Here is a 23,442-nt window from a genome sequence, read left to right as displayed (position 1 = left end):
GAGTTATAATTTTTGTGAAAACGTGACTGGCTGTAACGAAGCCAAAGAACAGGATGCCTCCTGCAAATAGACAAACCAAACAATTGATCTCAACTGCTTAGAGAACTAAGGCAGAGTCAGGAAACTCAATTTAAAAAGGAAAAAACTGGTTGATTTAATAACAAATCTAATATAGGTTGAAATAACATGTCTTTTCTTTACTTGGAAGTATTAACAGAAGTAGACTGGAACACACTCGGTCTTGAGATGAAGATTTATTCCATTTGAAAAGTGCCTACTGTCTGGGATGCATTAACAGATGGCAAAGCCTCTAATTCTCACGTGTATAGCACAGTGGGCAAGGTTATTTATGGTAAGATTTTTGTGCAAATGGTGTGTTGGATACCATGTTGACGCTATCATTGGATGGTTTCTCATTAGTCTTAGGAACTATACATTCTTCTTTTCCCTCCTCTGATTCACAGAACGCTTGGGGTTTGAAGACTTGAACAACATTACGTCTTATGATTCATATGAGACTGGTAAGCTGGAGCTGGAGAATAGTGGGTAGCACTTTGTTTTTTTTTTAGAGAGAATAGGATACCATTTGTGTTCTTTTTATTTTCACAGAAATCTATGGTCCTGATGAGAATCCCAGCGACTACAGGGATTCGAAACGCGTAGACTGACTATCGGTGCTGCCAAAATATTATGTGTTGTTAAAAGCTGGTCTTTGCTACATTTAATATATAGATAAAACAGAACGATGTGTGTAAAATTGTGCATTGGAAGATATTTAAGATCTGTGATTTATTCAACAGCAAGCATTGTTTTGACAATTTGGTTGGCAGACCGTGTGTTATCCCATAGGTTCATCCCTATTGGTGTGGTGTATGTGTGGAATTTGCGGTTTGGGTATGTGAAGTATGTGAAATGGCGATTGCTTGTGAGAGCGAGTGTATGATTATTTATTAAGCCCCTTGTCCCCTAAATCATTTTTTGGTGTCACTTGTTGTGTGGTTCTTTTTTGAAACATAATTGTGTAAAAAAACTTGTGTTACAAGATAATCCAAAAAATCTTGTTGAATAAAAGCTACTAATGAGCTTTCAAATGTGTATAAGATATACATTTTTGAGAAGTCAATTGTGAATAATCATCAGTACTGGCATATTCTTTTGTTATGAAACTGTCTGGGAAAGCATAAAAAGGATTTGGTGAACAGATTGGATGTATTATAGAGATTTGGCACTGACCACAGGACTATTGAGCTACTGGTGTACCTGGTGCACTTTTAGGGGCAAAACGGTTCTCGCCTTTATATGTCAAATCCATAGGTTTGTCTTAGGCCTCCTATTTAAAATACACTTGAGTCGCTGGTCACATACAGCTTTTGGTTAGCTGCTTCCTGTCTAAGGAAAAGCATACACTTATTCGGACCTAAAGCGTTTGGGGAGTGGGAGGAGAAATTTCCAAACCATACAAAAAGGTACAAACCATACGAAAAGGTACAAATTGTAGCTCCAAGGTCCCCTGCACATGCTAGTGGTACATAGAATTAAGATAGCACAGTAATGAGTGTAGGCAAGAAAGAAACACTGTTCATCCACTGCTCTGTGTGGTTCCAGGATTTATTGTCCTTGTTGTGCGTTCCGTGGTACACAGTCTTAGGCTAGTCAACACGTGTTTCGTCGCTACCATGAAGTACACAGCAACTTCTTCAGGACCAAATTTCTATGATTACAGTCCTTATTGTTGTTTGTACTTCCTTCTTGAAGGTAAATAGTTGTAGATGGTCCCAAGGGTAACAGAGACCAGAATTCTATTTCATTAAAGTTTCCTCATGAAACAGAGTCTATATTCTGTGATGCAGGCTAGTATTCAGAATATGCAGCTACTAATTATTGTGAGACTCTATTCGTAGGGTTATGGCTGTCGGACAACTTGGATTGTGGTACCACCATCCTTGTCACATGCGGGAGACTTCACCACATGCACAAATACTTTACAATTGTCTCCAAGTCTAGCCTGACTGCCTTGTGCCAAACTACCAGGGGGTTGAGCACAGGATAATTGAGGGGTGGCTTGTATCTTACACTTCTATCTTACTCTGACAAGGATTGCGGTTGCTCCTTGACCAGGGCTCACACTCAAGTCAACCAACACCCCTACATCTGCATTTTCATAAGCTTGTTCTAGGGAGAGACCAGGAGGTTGGTAACTGAAGTAGAGTAGCCTATGTCTCATGGGCACTAATGCAAGGAAGAAAATGGCCCCCGGACTGCTGTTTGAATCATAAAATACAGAAATAATCAGGGTTGAGTGAGTCACTCTGGGCCCCGGTGCTACTGTAATGGCTGCACCCATGGACTGTATGTCCCTGCATAAATATTCTTCTGAGTGTTCAAGAAATGTGAACTCTTTATTCAAGCGAGAAAACAAAGCTTTTACCTTCAGGAAGGCTGCACCCACCTGGATTGCCTAGACTAGAAAATATCTTATTTGGATTTTTTCCTCCTGAGTTCCAGTGCTTGCTTGAGGTCCTTGTGCTAAAAGTGAGCAAGGTCTTTGGTGGGGTAACAACAGAGAAAATAGAAAATAAATCAACACTTACTCTGCTCAAAACCCCAACACCCTTGCCAAACGCAGTTCTAGAGTTTGAAGCCTGTGACACAATAGAGAGCTCCTGAAGGACTTTTGTTGTTAAATGTTTGACACCTTTTACCTCAAAGATACCAGCCTTATAACAGTATAGATCTGTATCTAGGTAGCTACATCATAGCTTCTTGCACACTGAATTTGCAGCTAGCTTAACCAACATAGCTGGTGTTCAGGTTGGAATGCCTATCAGTGTGGCAAAGAAAGTTAGTAACACCAGTAAGAAAAAATGCTTGAACTAGGATTGCATTAACTGGTATCACAGGTTGACGGAAACCACCACTGGTACCGGAACAATTAAGAGAACAACCAGAGCCATCCCTTCTTGTGAAAGAGGAGTTGAAATGTATGATCTGCTGTTAGGCAAGAATGACACACTGGAACGATTAGACCCTAGTTCAACATGCATTTGTCTATTTGAGTCAACTTCATTGTCCAGGTAATCTGAAACTGAGGCATCAAATTATCTGAAGTATTCTTTCAGACAAACAGTATGGTCAAGGTTATGGTTTAAGGAACTCCTTGAGTAAAAGACATCCTGCAGAAGTGGACTGATTGCAAAAAATTAGCACTCGAGAGTTTGCCTCAATGCATGGTGGAAAGAACAGAACAAGGGATACTGTCCAGGATCTAGTGGGAAAATAAGAGGCAAGAGTCTGATGAGTGTGAAAGTGAGTCTTTGTTTGGTACCATCAACTTGGTGGGGTTGATTGATGCTAGTGTTTCCTGTGCTTCAACTTAAGGCACCACCTAACTGGAGCATTACAAGACTGTGTGGACATCTTGGAAGAGTACCCACGTTTGTGAGGAGGCCAGTTGCTCCATGTACTGGTGGACTATTTTACCTTCATTATATCCACTAGCTGATGTGGTGATATGTAGCTGTAGGAAGAAGGTTGAGTCACAAGTATGATAGTCCTCTTCAGGGTGTGACTGGCATGAAATTAGCTCACTTGTCATAGGTTTGCTGGACAACCCAGTGCAAACTTTACCGCTCTCTCTCAAGCCAGAGCCCAGATCACAGTGACGGTTAATACTTAGTTTCACAAAATACACCGATGCAAGAACTAGTGTGACTGCACCAGAAGTTAAGGCACGATGGCCACCACAGAGCAATGGCTGACCAGACCTCCTGTAACCAGATGACAAGTCACACTTGACCCAACAGTGCAACAGAGTCACAGGAACAAGCAAGGAATGCCCCCACTGTACCTGAAAAAGTGGACAAATCAATAATATGTTAACAGGTAGCACATCCTTCTTTTCGTTTTTCACTTGCTTGTAATTTACCAGCAAATCTTGCCTTTGACTAATGGTTGTGGACTCCACCTGGGAGTGGGACAGCAAACAATACACTGCAAATTGGTGCTAAAAGCTACATAAGACAAGAACAACATCATGAACGCAAAGTGAAGGAGTCAGATGAGAACTCTCCACAAAATCTAATCACTTTGTCGTCTGCTATCCTAAACAGAAATATGGCCAGATAAAGCAGATGCTGTTGCTGGTGGAGCTTTTCGAATCTACTTCTGCATTTGACCTAATATCAAGATAGAAGTTGTTGATACCGTGGAGTGCATGAATAAGGACAAGGCATTCCTGGTGATCAGAAAAGTCTAGGACATCAGGGAGAAGTCTCAAGTGGTTTGCGCCATTTTGGTGTGGTATTCCTTAAAGACATTGATTGAGAGGAGTCAACAGAAAGTGCTTTATGGCACCAATAAGGTTATCCCTTCACACAGTTGTGGAGTCAGCAGAAGATGTTTCCGACATCCCTTGTGCTAATTTTGATCTCTACAGTAATTGCTGGAATTATAAATATCTTCCAGCTCAGTTAAACCAGATTAGTAAACCTGTGAAAATGTACATCCTGATCATTAATGACTCAAAACGGAAGAGTAGGACTCTCGGATGGCATTCCAGAATGTAGACAACTGAACTATTTTGCAACTGATGTTGAGAAAGTGAAAGCAATAAATGTGTTCCAATATTCAAAAATCCTGATCTTAAACCGTCATACTTGAATGAGTAATGCAGCACTGTAGATATTATATCCAACCCAAAGCATTATGAGACATGGACACTCCCCCCACCTCACCTAACCAAATAGAGTTAATTATAAAATCAAAGTGTATACATCTCAGAGCATGAGTAGACATCTGGGCCTTGAAAAAGGAGTGTAGAGACTATGATCCTGTACAAGCAGACTTTCGAAAAAGTAATTGCTTTCATCAGTGTCATTGAAGAGTACAGTCCTTCTACTGAAAGTGGCATAGAAGCTGGATGTTGAAAGCGTAAGGAATGCCACTGAATGATAAACTGCAAAGATAGGCAATAGAGCCTATAACAGTAGATATCGCATGGAGGAAATGTGTAGATGAACCTTGGACAACTAAATCTACAATCCAACCATTTTTTAGGGAACGGTACAAATTGGGAATGCCTATGTATCTTAATTTTTTCTACTGAATCCTTACTCATTTACGACAAGAACATTAGAAAAATGTAAGGTTTTATGCACGGGAGGCATCTATGTGCTATCAAATGTCCCGCCGTTTTACACTTAATTTATATCTAATTCTCCAGAACCAAAAATGTTCCTCAAGCAAGGAAGAGCTAATTACCATTTGACTGACATAGTTGTTAACCAAATGTCAGCATTTATCGAAAAACATTTGGAACACAAAGTGAGCGAAAACATTTAGTACAACGTATCACATGGTCTCGGGAGGCTAAGGAAGAGGTACATTTTGTCCCAGCCAGCAACATGTGCTAAGGACAATGGTAAATGAGCTGCATGTAACCAGCATGGACCTATTATAGTAAGAATATATCATCACCAAAGGTCATTCTTCATTTACTGCCACACTTAGTAGCTCAATCCTAGCCTTATTTTTCATCTCAAGCTATTGCGGCTGAAGAATTTCCCAAAGATTGAAGGCACCATATAAAAAGACCATACGGTAAATAACAAAGAGCCATGGCCAGTTACAAGAAGGTAGACAATTTTGCACTTCTGCCTCCCTGGAAAATAACGCTCTTTTTTTCTTCTTTTAAGTAAGCCTTTGCAAACACTCCAAGTCTTAAGATCCTTGAAGAATGCGAAACTCACATTTTTGACTTCAATCAAACCAACATGCTCATCACTAACCCCGATTTCATGTGAATTGACTTTGTCAGCCAGTAGAGAAGGACAGCCTTAGACTGAAAGTTGACTCGGAAGCAGTTTTCTATTTCCTTTTGATGCCAGTCCATCTTCCCCACAATTGGTCAGTAGCATTTTCAAATTAAGCATGCGGTCTCCGGTGGACAGATCCATGAAGTTGTTTCACCTGCTTTAGGCAATTCATATAACAAGCATTGGCAAAGTCAATAGGTCTCGCCTATGCAACCTAATGGCTTTGACAATAGTTTTTAGGCATGCGGCACAGCATCCCTAATGTTGAGCAGCATGGATAAAGAATAAAAAATAATAATAACCCTCGGACACAGTCGGCCCGGTCATTTTGTAGGGGCATGCATGCGCACACAAAATGATGCGGATAGTTTATTTACCCTTTATTATTACCGATCAGCAGCCAAAAAGAAGAAAATACAAAAGCGATTTTTTGGGGGCGAACGGGAGGGGAAGCAACACGGGCGGCAGCAATAGGGGACACCGATGGGGCAGAAGCAGCCACCGGGGGGCAGAGGAAGGTGGCGACACGCTTAGTAAAGGGTGGGGGGAAGCACATGATAAAGAGAGCGAAGTGGAGCAATATAAAATGGATGAAATGGAACAATGTGAAGCAAGAGAAGCACATGCGCAATAAAGCACTCGGGTTTGACTGGGGAGGGAGGAGGGGGACGTACATGAGGCGAAGTGCAACATGAAGTGAGAAAGGCAGAAGCACATAGGCAACACAAAGCAACATGGAATGCAGGGGAAGAAAAGTACACAAGGGAGACAGCTGGAAAACATATTCCCTGCCATGGAGTCCGTAACACAAAAGAAAAAAATAGACCTTGATAAGCTAGCAGTGGAAGTAAAGAAGGTAGCCGAAAAAACAGAAATGGTAAAGAGGCTATGCTCCACGAGATGGACAAGCTGGGACACAAATAAGAAGCAGGCAAATTAGAGCGATCTGAAAGTTGAATCAATGGTTAAGCAATGGGAGGGCTTCAAGCCCCTGTATATCCTTGATAAGAAAACAATATGTCTCGAAACAGAGAGCAAATGCGCTGTTTAGTAGACAAGACCTAAAAAGTAATTTATAATTTGGCTGGCAAATGACCAACAAAAATGTGGTGCGCTAGCTATTCAGCTAATGCAAATTTTCTAACAGACAGACTGATTGGTCTCAACCAATACACAGCAGCTACAAAAAAGAGCAAATTACAAAAACTACACCCTGCTCCAAAATTTAAAAAGAAAGTAATGTATAGGAAACAACCTCGACAAAAGTACAATTACCTGCTCAGTTTTGGAAAAGAAGCAATTAAAATGTGCTTTAGAGGCGATTTCAGAGGGCAGGTCAGATACACACGTTATGTAATGTGGATTCACTGGAGCGTTACATAAAACAGACAAAAAAAAGTAAAGAATGCTGGTTTCCACACAAATGTAATTCTCAGATTCAACTTCAAGACAGTTCTATCTAGTAGATAGCAAGGAAGAAATGTTCAATTTGAGGCAAAGCAAAAGACAACACAAATTTTGAGTATAATATCAGCATCAAGTGAGGTTCTGGTGTTTCATTAAAACAGAATGACACCCCAGCCCTGGCACAGGGTTTCCCTAACACTTCCAGCACTCTATATGCTAATTTATGCGCCAGACAATTTCCAGAAATCTATTTTCCACCCTCCTTTTATCAGGGTTATCTGGTTAGTTAATTATAAATATAGGTTACTTAAATTTGCTACCAGCACCCCAAAGAAACGCTACCGCTAGAATAACTAGTTTGCTGTTGGTAGCAGTTCATTAAGCTGAACAAATAGCCACAAAAGGTCAGTGGTGTTTTCTATGACCATTTTCAACATTCAAACAATAAGCTGCAATTCAGATGAATTGGGGAAGGGGCCAGGTACAGTTCCAAGAAATATACAATACAGACACAAACCGGGCAGTGGTTATCACTGTCCGTACAGAGGCTACAATAAAGACATTTACCACACTGCATCCTATATTGATGCGAGGAACGCCTCTGACAACAGGTCAACCCCCTATAGCCACCCTCCTCCCACCAACCAACATATCTCAACACAATAGAAGCCTGTAATAGTTCTACACAGCCTACCAAATCCAAAGGCAAATTTCTAGTTCAACAGATTGGGAACACCTTATAACCCTTTTATTCAGAGGGATCAGCCTGGGATTTGGAGTCGGGGCCTGTGTCATAGACAGTAACATTGCATCCCAAGCCAACAAGCCCTCCTGAGCCTTCTCATCCTCATCTTGTCCTCCACTCCCGCCCAGGTGCCAATTATATTATTGCCTATCATTTTATGATAGGTAGCATCAATGTATGATTTGTATTGCCTTTGAGAATCTTAAAGGTGCCGTCGGGCCGAAATGGGCCATGTTTGGCCTGGTGTCCAAATCGATTATTAATGTCCTGTTTGCTAGTAGAGACTCTTCTCTGATTAGTAGAGCAGGTAATCTTCAGAGGTTCATGTTGGGAAAGAATGCTGGTAAGTTTGTTACTGGGGTGGATAACATCAGCACATTTTAAGATGGAGTAAGTTTTTAAAGATGTATTGAGTAAGACGTGAGGATATCTATCTTGAGGTAGGTGCCTAATCTCAATACCCCAGTCTGCCAATTGGTTGACTTCGCGCAGCATTGCCGTTTGGTGTGACTGTTGGTATAGCCCGACCACTGTAGATTCATCATGGGAGTCACCCGACAGGCTTTGGAATTTAACCCAGGCAACATCTGCCCTATATGCTCTAATAATGGTATGTGAGAAAGTAAGCACAAGATGTTGCCTCTGTTCAAAACATCGTAATTGCCTTTGGCATGGTATCTTGGTGTAAATACGACCTCCACCACTCCTTGTTCTAATACATTTTAATATTTTATCGAGTATCAATATGTCGTCAGTATGTTACGGTTTTAATTAACTGTTTAATAATAAAAAAACGATAGGTAGCATCATGGACATTGCAAAATGTAAATATATTGTTCACAACTGGTCCAGGATCACGCACAATATACTACACACATGATACATGAACTGATACACACAAGATATTTTGCCCAAGCTAATTCCAAGTTTTTCTTGATACCGAAGTGCCTAGAACCCAACTCTTTCAGTAGATTCCCCTTTAATAAATACGGACTGCTTCTCAAGTTTCTAGCCTTATAAACATGACTTTGACTTATTGGAATTCGTCTAAGCGGATGCAAAACCAAATAATTGATAAAGCAGTAACCAAGCCCGACAAGATATTCAAGAGTAGGTGACATAAGAGAATCTCTGTCTGCCTAATACAAGAAGGGGAAGAATTTCCCCCTCCCTCACTTTAGCTTTAATACAAACAGCAAATGTCTTAGTTTGCTTTCCAAGCTATTTATATTTATACTTATTAAAAATGTATGCAGTCCGGCCTCATCTCACAAGTGCACTAGAAGCTCGAACCAACCTCACCCTTTGAATTATGAAGATGTGATGGTATGCAGGTGCATTCGACCAGTAAACAATGTTTTTTTTTTCAATTCACATTTCAAATACAATAGAATAAGGCGTTTCTGCACCCCCCCACCCCACCCCACTAAAATAGACCCATGAATCCTTGACACCTAGTTGGACATCTGAGAAAAGCACTGTTGTCAGACCATGCTGAAAATGAGGTCAAAATGTATTCATGTTTCCATTACAATTTTTTGTGCGTATGTTTTGGTGGTGTACGGAAATAACTTAAAAGCAGCATGATGTGTGGATAAGATATTGCTCGCACAAATGCATGACTATTTAATAACTGTCTTTTTTCTTTCAATTCTTACTTTATCTCAATCCCTAAATGTATTCCCGGTCCTATTTATCAGAGCTCCCTACTGGAATAGAAAAACAACGCCAAAAAATTCAATAAGATGATTAAAGTAACATTAGATATTGGCGATTAATAATTAGGAACTAGGTATATTAACCATGTGTGCAACTATATCAGATAATTCACAAGAACAGCAAGGTGGATACAGCTGCAACTGCACAATTAGAGACTCTAGTTTGCTAAAACAAATTGTCTGCGGGTCATGACCCGTGTCCTTTAGTTCTGTCGGGCACCTGGCACTTTCAGACTGCCTCCATGTCCCATCCACGAATCACCCCATCTTACTGATCCTACACACCCAGGTCTCATGGTGGACAATTACACAAGGGTAAAAATACTGTCACAATGCTGGTATTCGTACTGCCCTAGTACATAAATCATTGCCATGCCAGTTTCCCAGGGTATGGTACCACTGTCATGCTAAATTCAAGGCATAGTAAGTGAAGCCACACGCCATTTTCCATGAAGCTTCAATATATAAATTATGAAAACCATTCCGATTTAAAGAGTGATCATGTTCGGAATTCAACAGCAAAAAATAAAATTCAGCTGTACTCCATGAACTCAATGGATTGAAATGGTAATGCATATAATATGCTGGTGACAGGTTGATGAAAAACGTGTATCTCTGCACGGTAATGATTCAAAGGCAGGACAACTACAAGCACTGGCAAAGCCAATAGGTCTCAGGTGAGTAAAGGGGAGGGGTGGGAATCAATTTTGAGTGAGTGTGTCGAGGAGCACACATGGGAGAAAGCTACACAGAGGATGTGAAAATGCACAAGAGGCAAATCTTGCAGCAACCGAGGGACAAGAATTTAGCTCGAGTAGTATATGATGTCACTCAGAATCCCGAGGTGAAAAACACTCATAATTCACTTTTTACCCATCTATAATTTTATGTTATGGACCCAAAATCATCTGAACACTGCTTTCAACTGCTGCGCGGTGGTAGAGGAGTAACAAAGAGCGCATTGGGCAAGTATTTGTGTAGGGTGAAGCACAAGAGGGCAAGAGCTGGAAAACACATGCTCTCTCATGGAGTGCTTAAGCAACAAGAAAGTAGTACTTCTCTAATAATGAGCAGCGATAGACGCTAGCTAATCAGTGAGACGGAGGAGAGTTTAAGCTTCAAAGGAAAGACAAGCTGGGACAAGGAAAGTGATCAAATAAGAAGCAAGCAAATAAGTCACGAAAAAGCCAACCAATGGTATGCAGTGGGTGGTCTACAAGCCACTGAAACTTCTTGTTAAGCCCACAAGGGGTCTTTTGCAGCCAGACAGCTGCATTATGTGTTAGGGTCGAGCTAAAAATGGGTCTTTGTGGCTAAAGGATATGTCATACACTTCCCAATGAACATTCTATAAGTAGAAACCATATTCTGACATGGCGCAATAGAGGTTGTTTAAATTAATTTCACAAAATACTCAAACAGATAAAACCAAAGACTTGCACAATCAATGAACCTTTTGATGGTTATTGTCGTAAGCTGATAAATACATCTAACAATCCGAAAAACTGCAGGAAAAACAAAAACGGGATTATGGTAGCATACAAGGGTGCTACTGAACATAAAAATGAGGAGAAGAACATTAAAAATGTGTTTACTTCGGGCTTCACTCCTTCCACCTCGCCCAGAGCCACTCCTTTAGCCATGCACTTATGCCAGCTGACCCTTTCTGAAATGCCCTCGTGGGAGGGAGGTTACCCTGCCTTTCCTTAAAACCATTCCCAAATATGGCACTTCAAGCTATTTTAAACATGCTCTTCCTCAGCAGTAAAATGCAAATAAAAGACACGATATTCACAGATCTTTAAAAGATGGAGTAAAAATAGCTCTCTAAGTGCAGTCTTTTTCACAGTGTGACTGATGCATTAGTCATAGCAGCCTTTGCATTACAAATCACATGAAAACGGCCGTTTAATGCACCTGAAGGACACAGACCCTTTTAATATTTTAGTGCATGCCATCACTACGGAGGTCAGGTTTACCACGAGAAGCTTGCTTTTCCAGAGAGCCGTTATCCTCCATCACAAATAATAGGAAGGTAAACACAGCTGCGTACCGGGTCCACGACTGCTGGCTAGGAACATGTATGCGCTGCGCAAGAGAGACGTTATCCCAAAGCAATTAAAGAAGGTCCCACGAACCTGTTTGTTCCACGCGCAGTAGAGGTTACAGATCAAACTCCAGTTGTGGTTAATCATGCAGTCCAGGATCCTGAGCTGGGCCATGCCTGCCTATAGCGCAGTGTGCCTCCCTGTGACTCAGCTCCCCTGTACCCGCGCGCAGCCCAGGAGCCTCGGAACATCTACGCAGTGACGAGCGCGAGAACAGACCTCCCCTACTCCCACACGCGTCCACTCAGCGAGACTGCAATATGCAGCACGCGCGCGGCTCCGCCAAGAATCACGGCAGAGGCTAATGGCAGCGCGGGCTTAAAAGACTTTTAAGGATTTGGGAGATTGTTCACCTTAATGGCACGTCCTTTGCACTCCTTTTTCTGCCTGCGTCACCCACGAAAACCAACAGGAACTGACAAACCCAATAGGCTCGGCTTTATGTTTAAATTCAAAACATGGTGTGTATTAAACGCAACGAACGGATGAGTATTGCAGCAGGACTGTTGTGGAACTCCAAGGTGACTTGCAATAACCTTATGTATATAGCAAGGGGGTACTTTATTTCTTATATACATTCTCACAGAATCACCTTCCACACAAGTCACTTAAATACATGGGACGTAGCTCTTGGATATGAAAGAAATTAGGTCTGCAGACATGAAGAATAAAAATAGAATCTCTAATACAAATTAAACACATACAAAAACGGTTAGGTATTTGCTGTAAAAAGATATTAGAATCCGTTTAATACAAGTCAGTTGAAAAAAAGGCGAAGGAGCAGGAACATTAACTTTTCTATGATAGCCTATGGAGTGCAAAAAAAAGTCTCATACATTTCTCATTTCTTTTTGTCACTATATAGCTAGAAAAGCCAGAAGAAAGAAAGCTACGTTTCATTTTTGTTCTAAAAGCGGGTGCTACAATTAAGCTCTGTGACCGGACCTGTTTTTCTTCTGGCTGCTGGCAGGAGGCACTGTGACATCAGAACTCCACTGTAATAAGTCTGACGGCACTCATTTATAATAGGCGACTGGGTGTGTCACAAGTTGCCCATTACTTACAGCATTATGGATGGGTAACAGTGAAGTACGGGAATGTTTTTTACCAAGGGGTTCTGAATGACATGAAATAGACAATTCAAGCTTTGCTCTGGTTATCTATGATGTCACTCAGAACCCCAAGGTGAAAAACATCCCCGTAATTCACTTTTTAGCAATGTATAGTTTTAGGCTATTAATGGCCCTCAAAATCATCTGCCCCTGCCTTCAGCTACTGTGCAGGGGTTGAGGATAACGGGAGAGCTATACATGCCCTCTCCTCACTGACGCAAATGTGCAAAACAAATAGCTTACCTGGTATACTTAATCAAAACTCACTACCTTTCCCTGCCTCCATTCCCCCTCCTGAAGCTGTGCTTTCTGCTTTCAGTCAAATCAGACGAACAGAGCTGCACTGACAGGCTCTCGGGAGAGCCCGGTCAGCGAGGCCTGGAAGGCGTTTATGACATCACAACAGTGAATAATCAGTTTTGCAAGGAGTTATAAATTTCAAAAACTGAAATAAAGGATAGAGGCTCTATAGAAGAGTTAACTCCTCCCACGCTCATGACGAGCTCAGCTCGTCATGAGCCACGGTTCTCGTGTGCTCATGACGAGCTGAGCTCATCAGGACCGTTAGAACGCTCAGACGCGGGGCTAATTCCCATGCTGTGCTGGGCGTTCTAGGGAATAGGCGTGGTCATGACGAGCTCAGCTCGTCATGAGAACCGGGGCGCTGTGCGCCCCCCCCTCCCACCAGCACAGCGGAGGAATAGGCCCCGCAGCCAAGGGGTTAAACAAAGAAATTACAGGCCGGTTTTTATACAGGGATTACAGAATTCTATGCATTATAAAGACATCACTGTATTCGGTCACAAATTGATATGAATGTGCACTTCTATGAACTGCACCATATCACCGCCTACTGCTATGGAATGTTACGTGTGTAGTGTAGTTTAAACGTGCCTTTGGACGTACTTGCATTATTACCACACACTGATGAAACAAAGAATTAAGTTCAGAATGGGCATTGATTTGCTTTGTTTTTTAAATGTTTCCTCTACGTCCCTGCAGCCAAAAGTCGAAATAAGGGGTGTCAACTTCCCTGGGCAGGATATTCAGGATGGCCAAACAAGGTAATGGCGACAGCTGTTGTGAATCCATGTTTAGCCAAGGTTGGGGTTGAAAGAGCCAAAACAAAGACAGAACTCATACACAGGTAGTAGTCCCAGACACTACTCCCCCATCCATACATCTAATCAGAAACACCCACTCATTCAAGCACAGTTGGATACAGGGATGATATGAGGGCTAAACCAATGACTACATAACATTTATACACACTTAGGTAGTAACCATAACTGGCCACAAATTACATTTATATAAGGTAACAAGACACTCGATGATGGGGAGCAAAACAAGCATTTACAATGCAATAGGTCTCCCAGTATTAAAGTTTGAGCTATTGGCATTGTATATTACAATGTGTTACATTAATTTGTTATCAAACTCTGAATTGTTGCATAAAGATGATTTGCAAACTGTCAAATGTTGCTGAATAGTAAGCAACGTTGTGAATAATATTGTTTGCTAGTCATCCTTGGGTACCAGAGTACTTCACTTGAGGCAGCTCACTACTCTGCACTCACTACTCTGCACTCACTACTCTGCACCCACTACTCTGCACTCACTACTCTGCACCCACTACTCTGCACCCACTACTCTGCACCCACTACTCTGCACCCACTACTCTGCACCCACTACTCTGCACCCACTACTCTGCACCCACTACTCTGCACCCACTACTCTGCACCCACTACTCTGCACCCACTACTCTGCACCCACTACTCTGCACCCACTACTCCTCCCTCCTCCCAGTCTCGGGGGCGGTTTGTATGTTACAGTAGTGGCCTAACGGCCAGAGCTGTCGACGTTGGAACTGGGGAGCCAGTTCGAGTCTCGGCGTCGACTCAGCATCCTGTGTTTCTGGGCCAATCACGTAATCTCCCCGTGCCTAAAAACACGAATGTGTCCTTGTGTGATATTTAATGATGATGCTCATTTAAAGCGCTCCAGTACCTACGGGTCGAGTTAAAGCTATATAGAACTGCACAAAAAAATAATACTGTGCTCTAAATCAGTCCACCAAACTGCAGCGTGCAATATGGGTTTAAAGATAACATACTCCCCCCACCCATAGCAATAGTGTTTTCACTGGAGTCACCTTAATCTATCCATCCAACTCCAATCTCTGCCCCATTTAAAGTAGTGAAGAATCCATACATCCGTTAATCTTATTTATGAGTGGAATGCAGAATTGGGATGGTATTGAAGGCCAATGTTTTGAAAAAGTTCTGAATATGCCCATGTCAGCTTGACAAACAAAGCTTTCACGTAACCTAAAAAAGAAAAGGGGACCCCACCGGAAACCACCGGATCAAATTAAGCATTGCAGCGCCGATATTTTGTACAAATCAGCCAGTAAATGGGTATTTGGATTTCAAAAAGAGGTCTGTGAGGAGACACGGGATTTCAACATGGCGGACAGCTGGGGCCGTATTCCGCCGATAGAGAACATTGCAGCCCTCGCCGAGCCGGACTTGATAGGACTGCCCCTCCCCTAAGAGCTCCCATCCGGCAGACGTCACGAGAAGGAATATGAGAGCGGAGCAGCGTGGGATCACAGACCGGCAGAGACGGGCAGCGGGCAACGAGAGGAGAAACCGGCGGAATCCAAGGACTGCGCGGAAGAGAACAGGACCGGACAACTTAGTTGTAGGAGGTAGGAGGGGGAGGGGGTCTCGGTGCACGTGTGTGTGTGTGTGTGTGTGTGTGTGTGTGTGTGTGTGTGTTCGTGTGTGTGTATGCTCGTGTGTGTATGTATGTGTGCGACGGCGGGGGGGCCTCGGTGCACTCGTGTGTGTGTATGCATGGGAGAGTGTGTGTCTCTGTATGTATGTATGTATGTGCGTGCATGGGCGCTCGTGTGTGTGTCTGTGTGAATGCGCATGCGTGTGGGAGCTTCCCAGGAGACAGCAGCTGGCCACAGCGCTCGTCCGCGTGCGCGTGGCCCACTCAAATCGCCTCCTCGGAGAGAAAATGCGCGCGGCTAGGTGCTGTCTCCTGGGAAGCAGACCCAGCGACAAAAGATCTCCTGGCGGACACAGCGCTTACGCGCTGTTAAACGCCAGGAGACCTAACAAAAAGGAAAATGCTACTTACCCAGTAAGAATCTGTTTGTGGCATGTAGTACTGTTGATTCACATGCTTAGCATATTCATGCCACTTAGCGTTAGGTTCGGAAGTGGGAAAGTTGTTTTTCTTTTAAGAAAGTCTTTCCAGTCACGATGTAGAGAGAGAGACAATTTCTCTTGCTGGTAATGCATATGGGCATCCTCTCCATTGTTAGATTGTTTTTTCGCAAGGCAGGTGAGGATGGAATGTGAAGAATAGCAAAGTAGTAAAAGTAACTAACACACACAGATGTCCCGGAGGATGGTAGACACATGTGAATCTACACTACTATATGCCATGAACAGATGCTTACTGGGTAAGTAACCTTTTGCGTTTGAGGCATCAGTGGATGTACATACACACGCTAAGCATAGACCGAAAAGCAGTCCTCCTCAATAAGCGATGGCTAACTTGTTGGGGTTATAGTTGTTTGAAACAGTGTACATAGAACTGCTTGGCTAACACTGGCTTGTTGACGGGCCATCACATTCACACAGTAATTTTTGGTAAATGTATGTGGTGTAGACCAAGTATCTGCTTTACATATGTCAGCTATGGGTATATTTGTTATTGTTATTGTTATTGTTATTTTTAATTTATAACGCGCTCAATCACCTACAGGCCTCTAAGCGCATGGGACTCGATGGTAAACAACAACTTTGACAATACAGAAGTCTCCACTTAACCTAAGTGGCTCAAAGGGCTCTCCTGAATAGCAGCGTTTTCAACCCCTTTCTGAAACGTAGGAGGTTTCCTTCCTTACGTAATGGCTCAGGTAATGTGTTCCATAGATGAGGAACCAGCACCGAAAAAGCTCTTCCTCCCTTGGTGGCAAGTTTATAACGGGGGCACACCAGTAGCTGAGAATTTGAGGATCTAAGAGCTCTCTTTGGGCTATACACTGCTAGACGATCTTTAATGTATGCAGGCGCCATGCCATAAATGGCTTTATGGGCGATACACATGTTTTTAAATTCCACTCGCTCCTTGATAGGGAGCCAGTGGAGACTCTGTAGCAGGGGGGATGCTTTAGTACGTCTTGGCAGCCTAAAAATAAGACGAGCAGCATCGTTCATCACCACCTGTAGCCTGTTTGTCAGGGTTTTTGGTAGGCCAAGGTAGAGGGCATTTCCATAATCTATACGTGAGATCACAGTAGCTGCGACGATAGAACGTAGCATAGATTGGGAGATGATGGGCACTAATTTCCGCAGCTGTCGAATAATATTAGTACAACTACCCACTACTGAGGAGATTTGGTTGACCATAGTGAGGTCACAGTCCAATTTGATCCCCAGACTCTTCACAACCAGGCTGGGTTTTGGAGCTGGACCCAGCTCTGCGGGCCAGTAGAGGTCACACCATGGTGAGGTGGCAGATGAAATCACCAGGACCTCGGTCTTATCTGGGTTGATTTTTAAGAGATTTCCTGTCATCCACTGGACCGTGTGTCTCAAGATGTTCTGAGTGTGGAGTTGGGCGGTGTTTGTATTATCAACACTCAGCAGCAACTGCGTGTCGTCTGCATAATTATATACTGTGCAGCCCATACTCGCCAAGGAGGCAATCAGCGGCTGTAGATATAAGTTAAACAGCAGTGGGGATAAGGCCGAGCCCTGGGGCACCCCACATTCTAGCTCTCCCACTGCGGAGATTTGTTCTCCCAGTTGTATTCTTTGTGTCCTTCCTGACAGGAAAGACTGCAACCATCTAAAAACCAGGCCATTGATACCAAAGTCACTCAGCCTTTCCAGTAGCAGCGCATGGCTGACGGTATCGAACGCCGCTGAAAGGTCTAGTAAAATCAGGGCGCTCGGTTTTTTACCGTCAGCCAGGCCTCTCAATTCGTCCAGCACCGAGAGCATCACCAACTCGGTGCTGTGATGTGCTCGGAACCCTGCTTGTCGTTCGTGAAGCAGGGAGTTGGACTCCAAGTACATAGACAGGGTTTTTAGTACGTGTTGTTCCAGTACTTTAGAGAGGAATGGTAACTGAGAGATCGGCCTGTAATTTTTTAGTATTGCGGGGTCTGCACCAGGTTTCTTCAACAGCGTCCATTGTAGATCCTTTTTTATGGGTTGAGTGAGCTCTAGGTGGGATAGGTAAAGTTACTTTAGCTTTAGCATAGCATTTTTGAATGCATTTGACAATCAAACGTGCAATGTCTAATTTAGAAATGGCCTTTCTTTTGTGTGGTTTTAAAAAAGCAACAAAGTTATTTTTTTGTAAACGAGTTGGTTCTATCAATATAATAGATAAGGGCTCATTTTACATCTATGGTGTGTAGAGAGAGCTCTTTCCGCAACTGATGCAGGTTGGGGAAAAAATACTGGCAATTCAATAGATAGATTATGGTGGAATTGGGACACCATTTCTGGTATCTCTACGTAGATGGAAGAAGGGTTCTTCTAAAGTTAATGCCTGAAGCTCACTGACACTTCTGAGTGAAGTAATATCGACTAGAAATTAAACTTTTCAGGATAAAAACTGGAAGGGGCATGAGTGCAGGGGTTCAAATGGAGGGCCTATTAACCTGGTTAGTACAATACTGAGAATCTAACTAGGGGGAGGTGGCACCATAGGGGAAATAACTCTTAAGACCTTCTAAGAAGGATTTAATGACAGGAATCCTAAATAGAGATGTGTGTTGTCTGTTTTGTAGATATGTGGCCACTGCCACTAGGTGTAGTCTTACAGAAGTAAAAGCTAACCAATAGTATGTAAATAGAATAGATAACAGACAATGTCTTCAACATTGGGTTTTAAAGGATCAATTTGTTTGGAATGGCAGTAGCCAACAAATCTTTTCCACTTTGCAGCATAATAAGAACGAGTAGTTATTCTCCATGCTTCCTTAAGGATGTCCACACAAGATTGTTGCAAGATAAAATAACTAAACTCTAGGACTTCAGGAGCCAGATCCTAAAGTCGAGGGACCAGAGTCTGGGTACCTGATTTGTCCATGGTTCTCCATGAGATATTAGCCTATTTTGCAGTACCTCGTGGGGTACTACTGAGAGTTCTAGGCGTGTGGTGAACCATGCTTGTCGTGCCCATGTGGGAGCTATTAGGCTAGATGTCTGCCGAAGTTTGTGAACTACAAATGGAAGCGATGGGAGAGGTGGAAAAGCATAAGCAAATATCCCTGACCAACTCATACATAGTGCGTTGCCCTTGTACTGCGGCTGTGAGAGCTTGGAGGCAAATTTTGGGCATTTTGCATTTTTTGCTGTGGCGAAAAGGACTATTTCCGGTTGCCTCCAACTCCGGAAGTATGGGCAGAGGACTTACTGGTGGAGCTCCCATTCATGGACTTGTTGATGCCTCCTACTGAGGAGATCTGCAAAGTCGTTGTCCGCTCCCAGCAGGTCCTCTACTAACAGGTGAATGTTGTGTCGGAGAGCCCATTTCCAAAAGGTCTGAGCTAGGTGAGAGAGCGAAGTGGACCTGGTGCCTCCCTGCTTTTGGAGATAGTACATGGCAGTTATGTCTGTCTTGATCAAGGCTGCCTTGCCAATCAGGTGGGAAAGGAAGGCTTTGAGCACTAGATGAACAGCTAGCAACTCCAGGTGATTGATATGGAGATGTTTCTAGCTGAGTATCCAGCATCCCTGGACAGCAAGAGCTTGTGAATGCGCTCCTCAGCCGGGGAGGGAGGCGTCCGCTGTTATAGTCCTCTACATACCTGGGTCCAAGAAAGGCTATCCTTTTAGGAAACTGTTAGGGCTCCACCATTACAGAGTGTGGCAATCTTGACCATAAACCAACACCAGATCTTCCAATTGATCCTCCAATTGAGACCATTGGTACGCTAAGAACTCTTGCAACATATGTATGTTGAGTCTGGCATGATGTACTATGGCTAGCATGAAGGCATTATACCGAGGAGACGCATAACTGTTCTCACTATTTGCTGATGAGGCTGAAACAGAACAATACGCTTCTGAAAAGATTGAACTCTGGCAGCATTAGGGTAGGCTATCCCTCTTTGTGAATCCAGGATAGCTCCTAGTTAAGGTTGTATATGGAGAGGTCGGAAATGGGATCTGACTGCACTGATAGTAAATTCTAACTGATGAAGAAACTTTATGGTGGCCCGAGTATGATGAGCCAATCTTCTAAATATGGAAAATGTGTATGTTTTGCCTGCGCAGGAGAGTTGCTGCTACTGAGAGGCATTTGACCAAAAATCTGGGGGCAGTTGTGACCCCGAATGGTAGCACCTTGAATCGGGAATGATGGCTGTTTATGATTAACATCAGATTATCAGCGAAGCACTGGGTGAATAGGAATGTGGAAATAAGCATCCTTGAGGTCAAGAGCTGCTAAGAAGTCCCCTTGTTGTAGCAGTGTAATGACATCTTAAAAAAATCACCATGTGAAAGTGCTCGGAGAGAATATCGCAGTATAGGAGTCTGAGATAAAGATTGTTCCTAAGGACCCGTCCTTTTGCAGCCTACGAGACAGTCATCATACACAGACAATTGCGCTTTCAGAAAGATGACCTAGGAATACATCCGGCCCATTGCTTGCTATTTCCTTCGTGGTTTGTAACTTATGTTTTTTTGCTTTCCATTTGCTGGTTTTATTTACTTTAGGCTGTCCAGGTTCAATTCAATCCTCCCCTTGCTCAAACCATATTTACCGTATTCTTCCACAAACTTGTTTTCTGTAAACAGGCCTTTAAATCTTGTTCTTATCTCGTCACATCTGCTGGCCGGTCAAACGTCGGGCGCTGCCTTATCCTTCGTAGTGCTCCCTTTCTTTTAAAAGGCCTGTAAATCTTGTTCTCATCTAGTCACATGTGCTGTGCATTCAAAGACTGAGGTAAAATGTCAGGCGCTAGCTTTCAAGGGATCTTGTCATGTGCCCAAATTAGGCCTGGAGAAATAGTGCCATTTTACATATACACAGTTCTTTCCTTAAGTTGCTTTCCCTTTTGTTACATCGACTTTTGACACACATTAGCATTCGTGACACTTGGGTTAATTCTACGTAACACGACTTTGCTGACACATAGAATTTGATTTGAAAACACATGGCGACTCCGCTATCTGTGGAATACAAACATAAGAGGCCTGATCATAATCATGGCCAGGGGCCGGACTGGCCGTTGCGGGCACCGGGCAATCCCCCGGTGCGCCGCAAGGGTGGGGGCCGGTTTTGGGCCACTGCGGGTCGTTTTTGTTACAGGGCCGTTTATGCAGCATAGCTGCAAAATCGGCCCTGTAACAAAATCAGCCGAAAACCGGCCCCCTTTGCCAGGGCCGGTTTTGGTTCCCAGTCCGGCCCGGTTCATGGCCCAAGGCAAGAATTACTTTTTCTATATATAACCTTTTGTTTCCAAATTCCATCAGAGGGGTAAGCCTGTTGTTTGTTTACCATATACGAGTCCTTCAGTGGGATGAGGAAAGCTGAAGTCTTTAGTGTTGCCCGGTCTTGCAGAAATGAGACTAGGTGGACTTGTTTGTTTATTCGTGTTTTCCATTTGGCTTATGAAATATGGGTCAGGGCGAGAGCCGATTAATTTCTTTCTATGGAAGCCAGTGCTTTCCTGAGTTGAGTGTTCCATGGCAAGACAGATTTTTCAAATGTATCTCTGAGGCGGCTCTTTAGAGATTCCCCAGCGTTTTTAAGATTCGAATATAGTATTTCAAATAATTGGACTCAAGGGTAAGTGAGGGTTTGACTAGCCCAATCTCCAACCGGAGTCTTGCCCTGGAGAAGTGTTTTTGGCGGTTGAAAAATGTTTTTGTGGGCCACGCTTTGGGCCTGCCCCAGGGATTCCAAGCAAGCGCCCAGAAATGCTTGAAGCCCATATGCAAGTGCTGGAAAAAGCGCAGCATGGGTAACTTTCCTGATGCTCTCTGCTGAGGGACTTGTGAGCTTGTTGTTCAGTTGTATTAGGCTGTGCGTGATAGCCGCCAATTTTTTGGACAGATCTTTTTTGTGGGTGGATGGACTTGCGGTTTCTGTGAACAAAACCCCCAAGTACTCGTATTTCTGCACACATTTAATTTTCCTAGATCCAATAGTGCATGTGATGTGTTTTATGCTTTTGCCAAACTACTACTACGATCTTAGTCTCATCCGAATTGATAACGAGATGGTTCAGTATGCTATATTGGTGTAAGCTAGTCAAGGCACGCTGGAGGCACACTTTGGTTTAGTCTATGACGACAATGTCATCCGCATACTGCATTTATTTATTTATTTTTATTTATTTAACCGCATGCGTGCGGGCGGAATTCCGCTCGTACGCTGAGATATGCAAAAGCGCATGTTACGTGACGAGCTGGGCTCGTCATCAGCGTAGCAGGAGGCTACCTCATGACGAGCCCAGCTCGTCATCAGCGTCGAAGGGGTTAAAGAGTTTTATATAGCGCTGGCTAGACCCGAAGGTATCAGAGCGCTTTACAAGAAAATCAACAATGTAACAGAAAAAGATAAACAATTACAAAATACATCAAAAAATAGGTAATACATTAGGAGAGGAGAGAAAGGAGAGAGAAAAGTAGTGGAGGAGGCAAGGGAGGCGAGAAAGGGAGGATAAGTGGAGAGACAAAAGGAAGTCTGTCTAAGGACCGACTGGGTAGGTGACGACCAAGGAGGGAATCCATGGCCCATCTCCCTTATAGCTAAACCATGTAGCTCCATCGGGCATCAGACAAAATGGCTAGGTCTCAAATTGCAAAAAAAAGTAAGGTGTCCCTGACTCTTTAAATTGATGGGTTTGAGATAGCCCAATAAAATTTTATGGACATAGTCCGATTTTGTAGAGATGAATCTCTATATCTACCACTATCAAACACTCGGCAAAATAGAGTTGCACGGCTGCGCCTGGTTATAATTAAACACACAACTGAATATACTACTCAAACAATTTTAGTCATGTTAAAAAACATAGGATTTGTTTATTACCCTCCCACTTGGGTTACAATCTAAAAAAGCTTATATGGCATCAAGAATGGTTAAAAAACCACCTAATGTGGTCCTACAATAAAAAAAATTTTTAAACAAAACAGTCAAAGTTACAACAACAGTTGACGCGGCGTTTCGGTGCTTTGTTTTCTTTTTAACACCACCTTCAGGACTTAAAACATTTGACTCCAATCTCTAAAAATAAATAAGAGCATTTTAGTGTTTGTATTTGTTGTGTGGGTACAAATCTTTTGCCTAGTTTTACACAATTCAATCGTGGTGGATCCCCTGTCTAGAACAAACTTAAACAGTCATTCGGGTGCTTAAACAACCATTAACAAGTTCAACCAAAGAAATCCCACATGGGGTTCTCATTTTCAGTAAAACAAAACCTCATTCATTGTTAAATTTTCCTCTTTTACGTGCAACTTATGAGTCATACCTGTATGATTTACA

The 23,442-nt window shown here is 42.9% G+C and overlaps 1 protein-coding gene across 2 annotated transcripts in view; it reads right to left on the bottom strand.

Moving 5' to 3' along the window:
* ARHGAP21 (Rho GTPase activating protein 21) overlaps positions 1-23,442 on the bottom strand; it is a 545,637-nt gene that overhangs the window by 380,538 nt on the left and 141,657 nt on the right. Inside the window, exon 1 of one of the 2 annotated variants that reach the window (XM_078663441.1) lies at positions 11,822-11,939. The exons of the other annotated variant lie outside the window; for it this stretch is intronic. Within the exon in view, the coding sequence (XP_078519567.1) occupies positions 11,822-11,905 (84 nt within the window). The 5' untranslated portion in view covers positions 11,906-11,939. Of the gene's footprint in view, positions 1-11,821; positions 11,940-23,442 lie in introns of those variants that run through there. 2 annotated transcript variants of the gene reach the window in all.

The sequence above is a fragment of the Lissotriton helveticus genome, chromosome 10 (assembly GCF_964261635.1).
Source record: "Lissotriton helveticus chromosome 10, aLisHel1.1, whole genome shotgun sequence".
NCBI lineage: Eukaryota > Metazoa > Chordata > Amphibia > Caudata > Salamandridae > Lissotriton > Lissotriton helveticus.
This window is presented reverse-complemented; position numbering and strand designations above follow the sequence as displayed.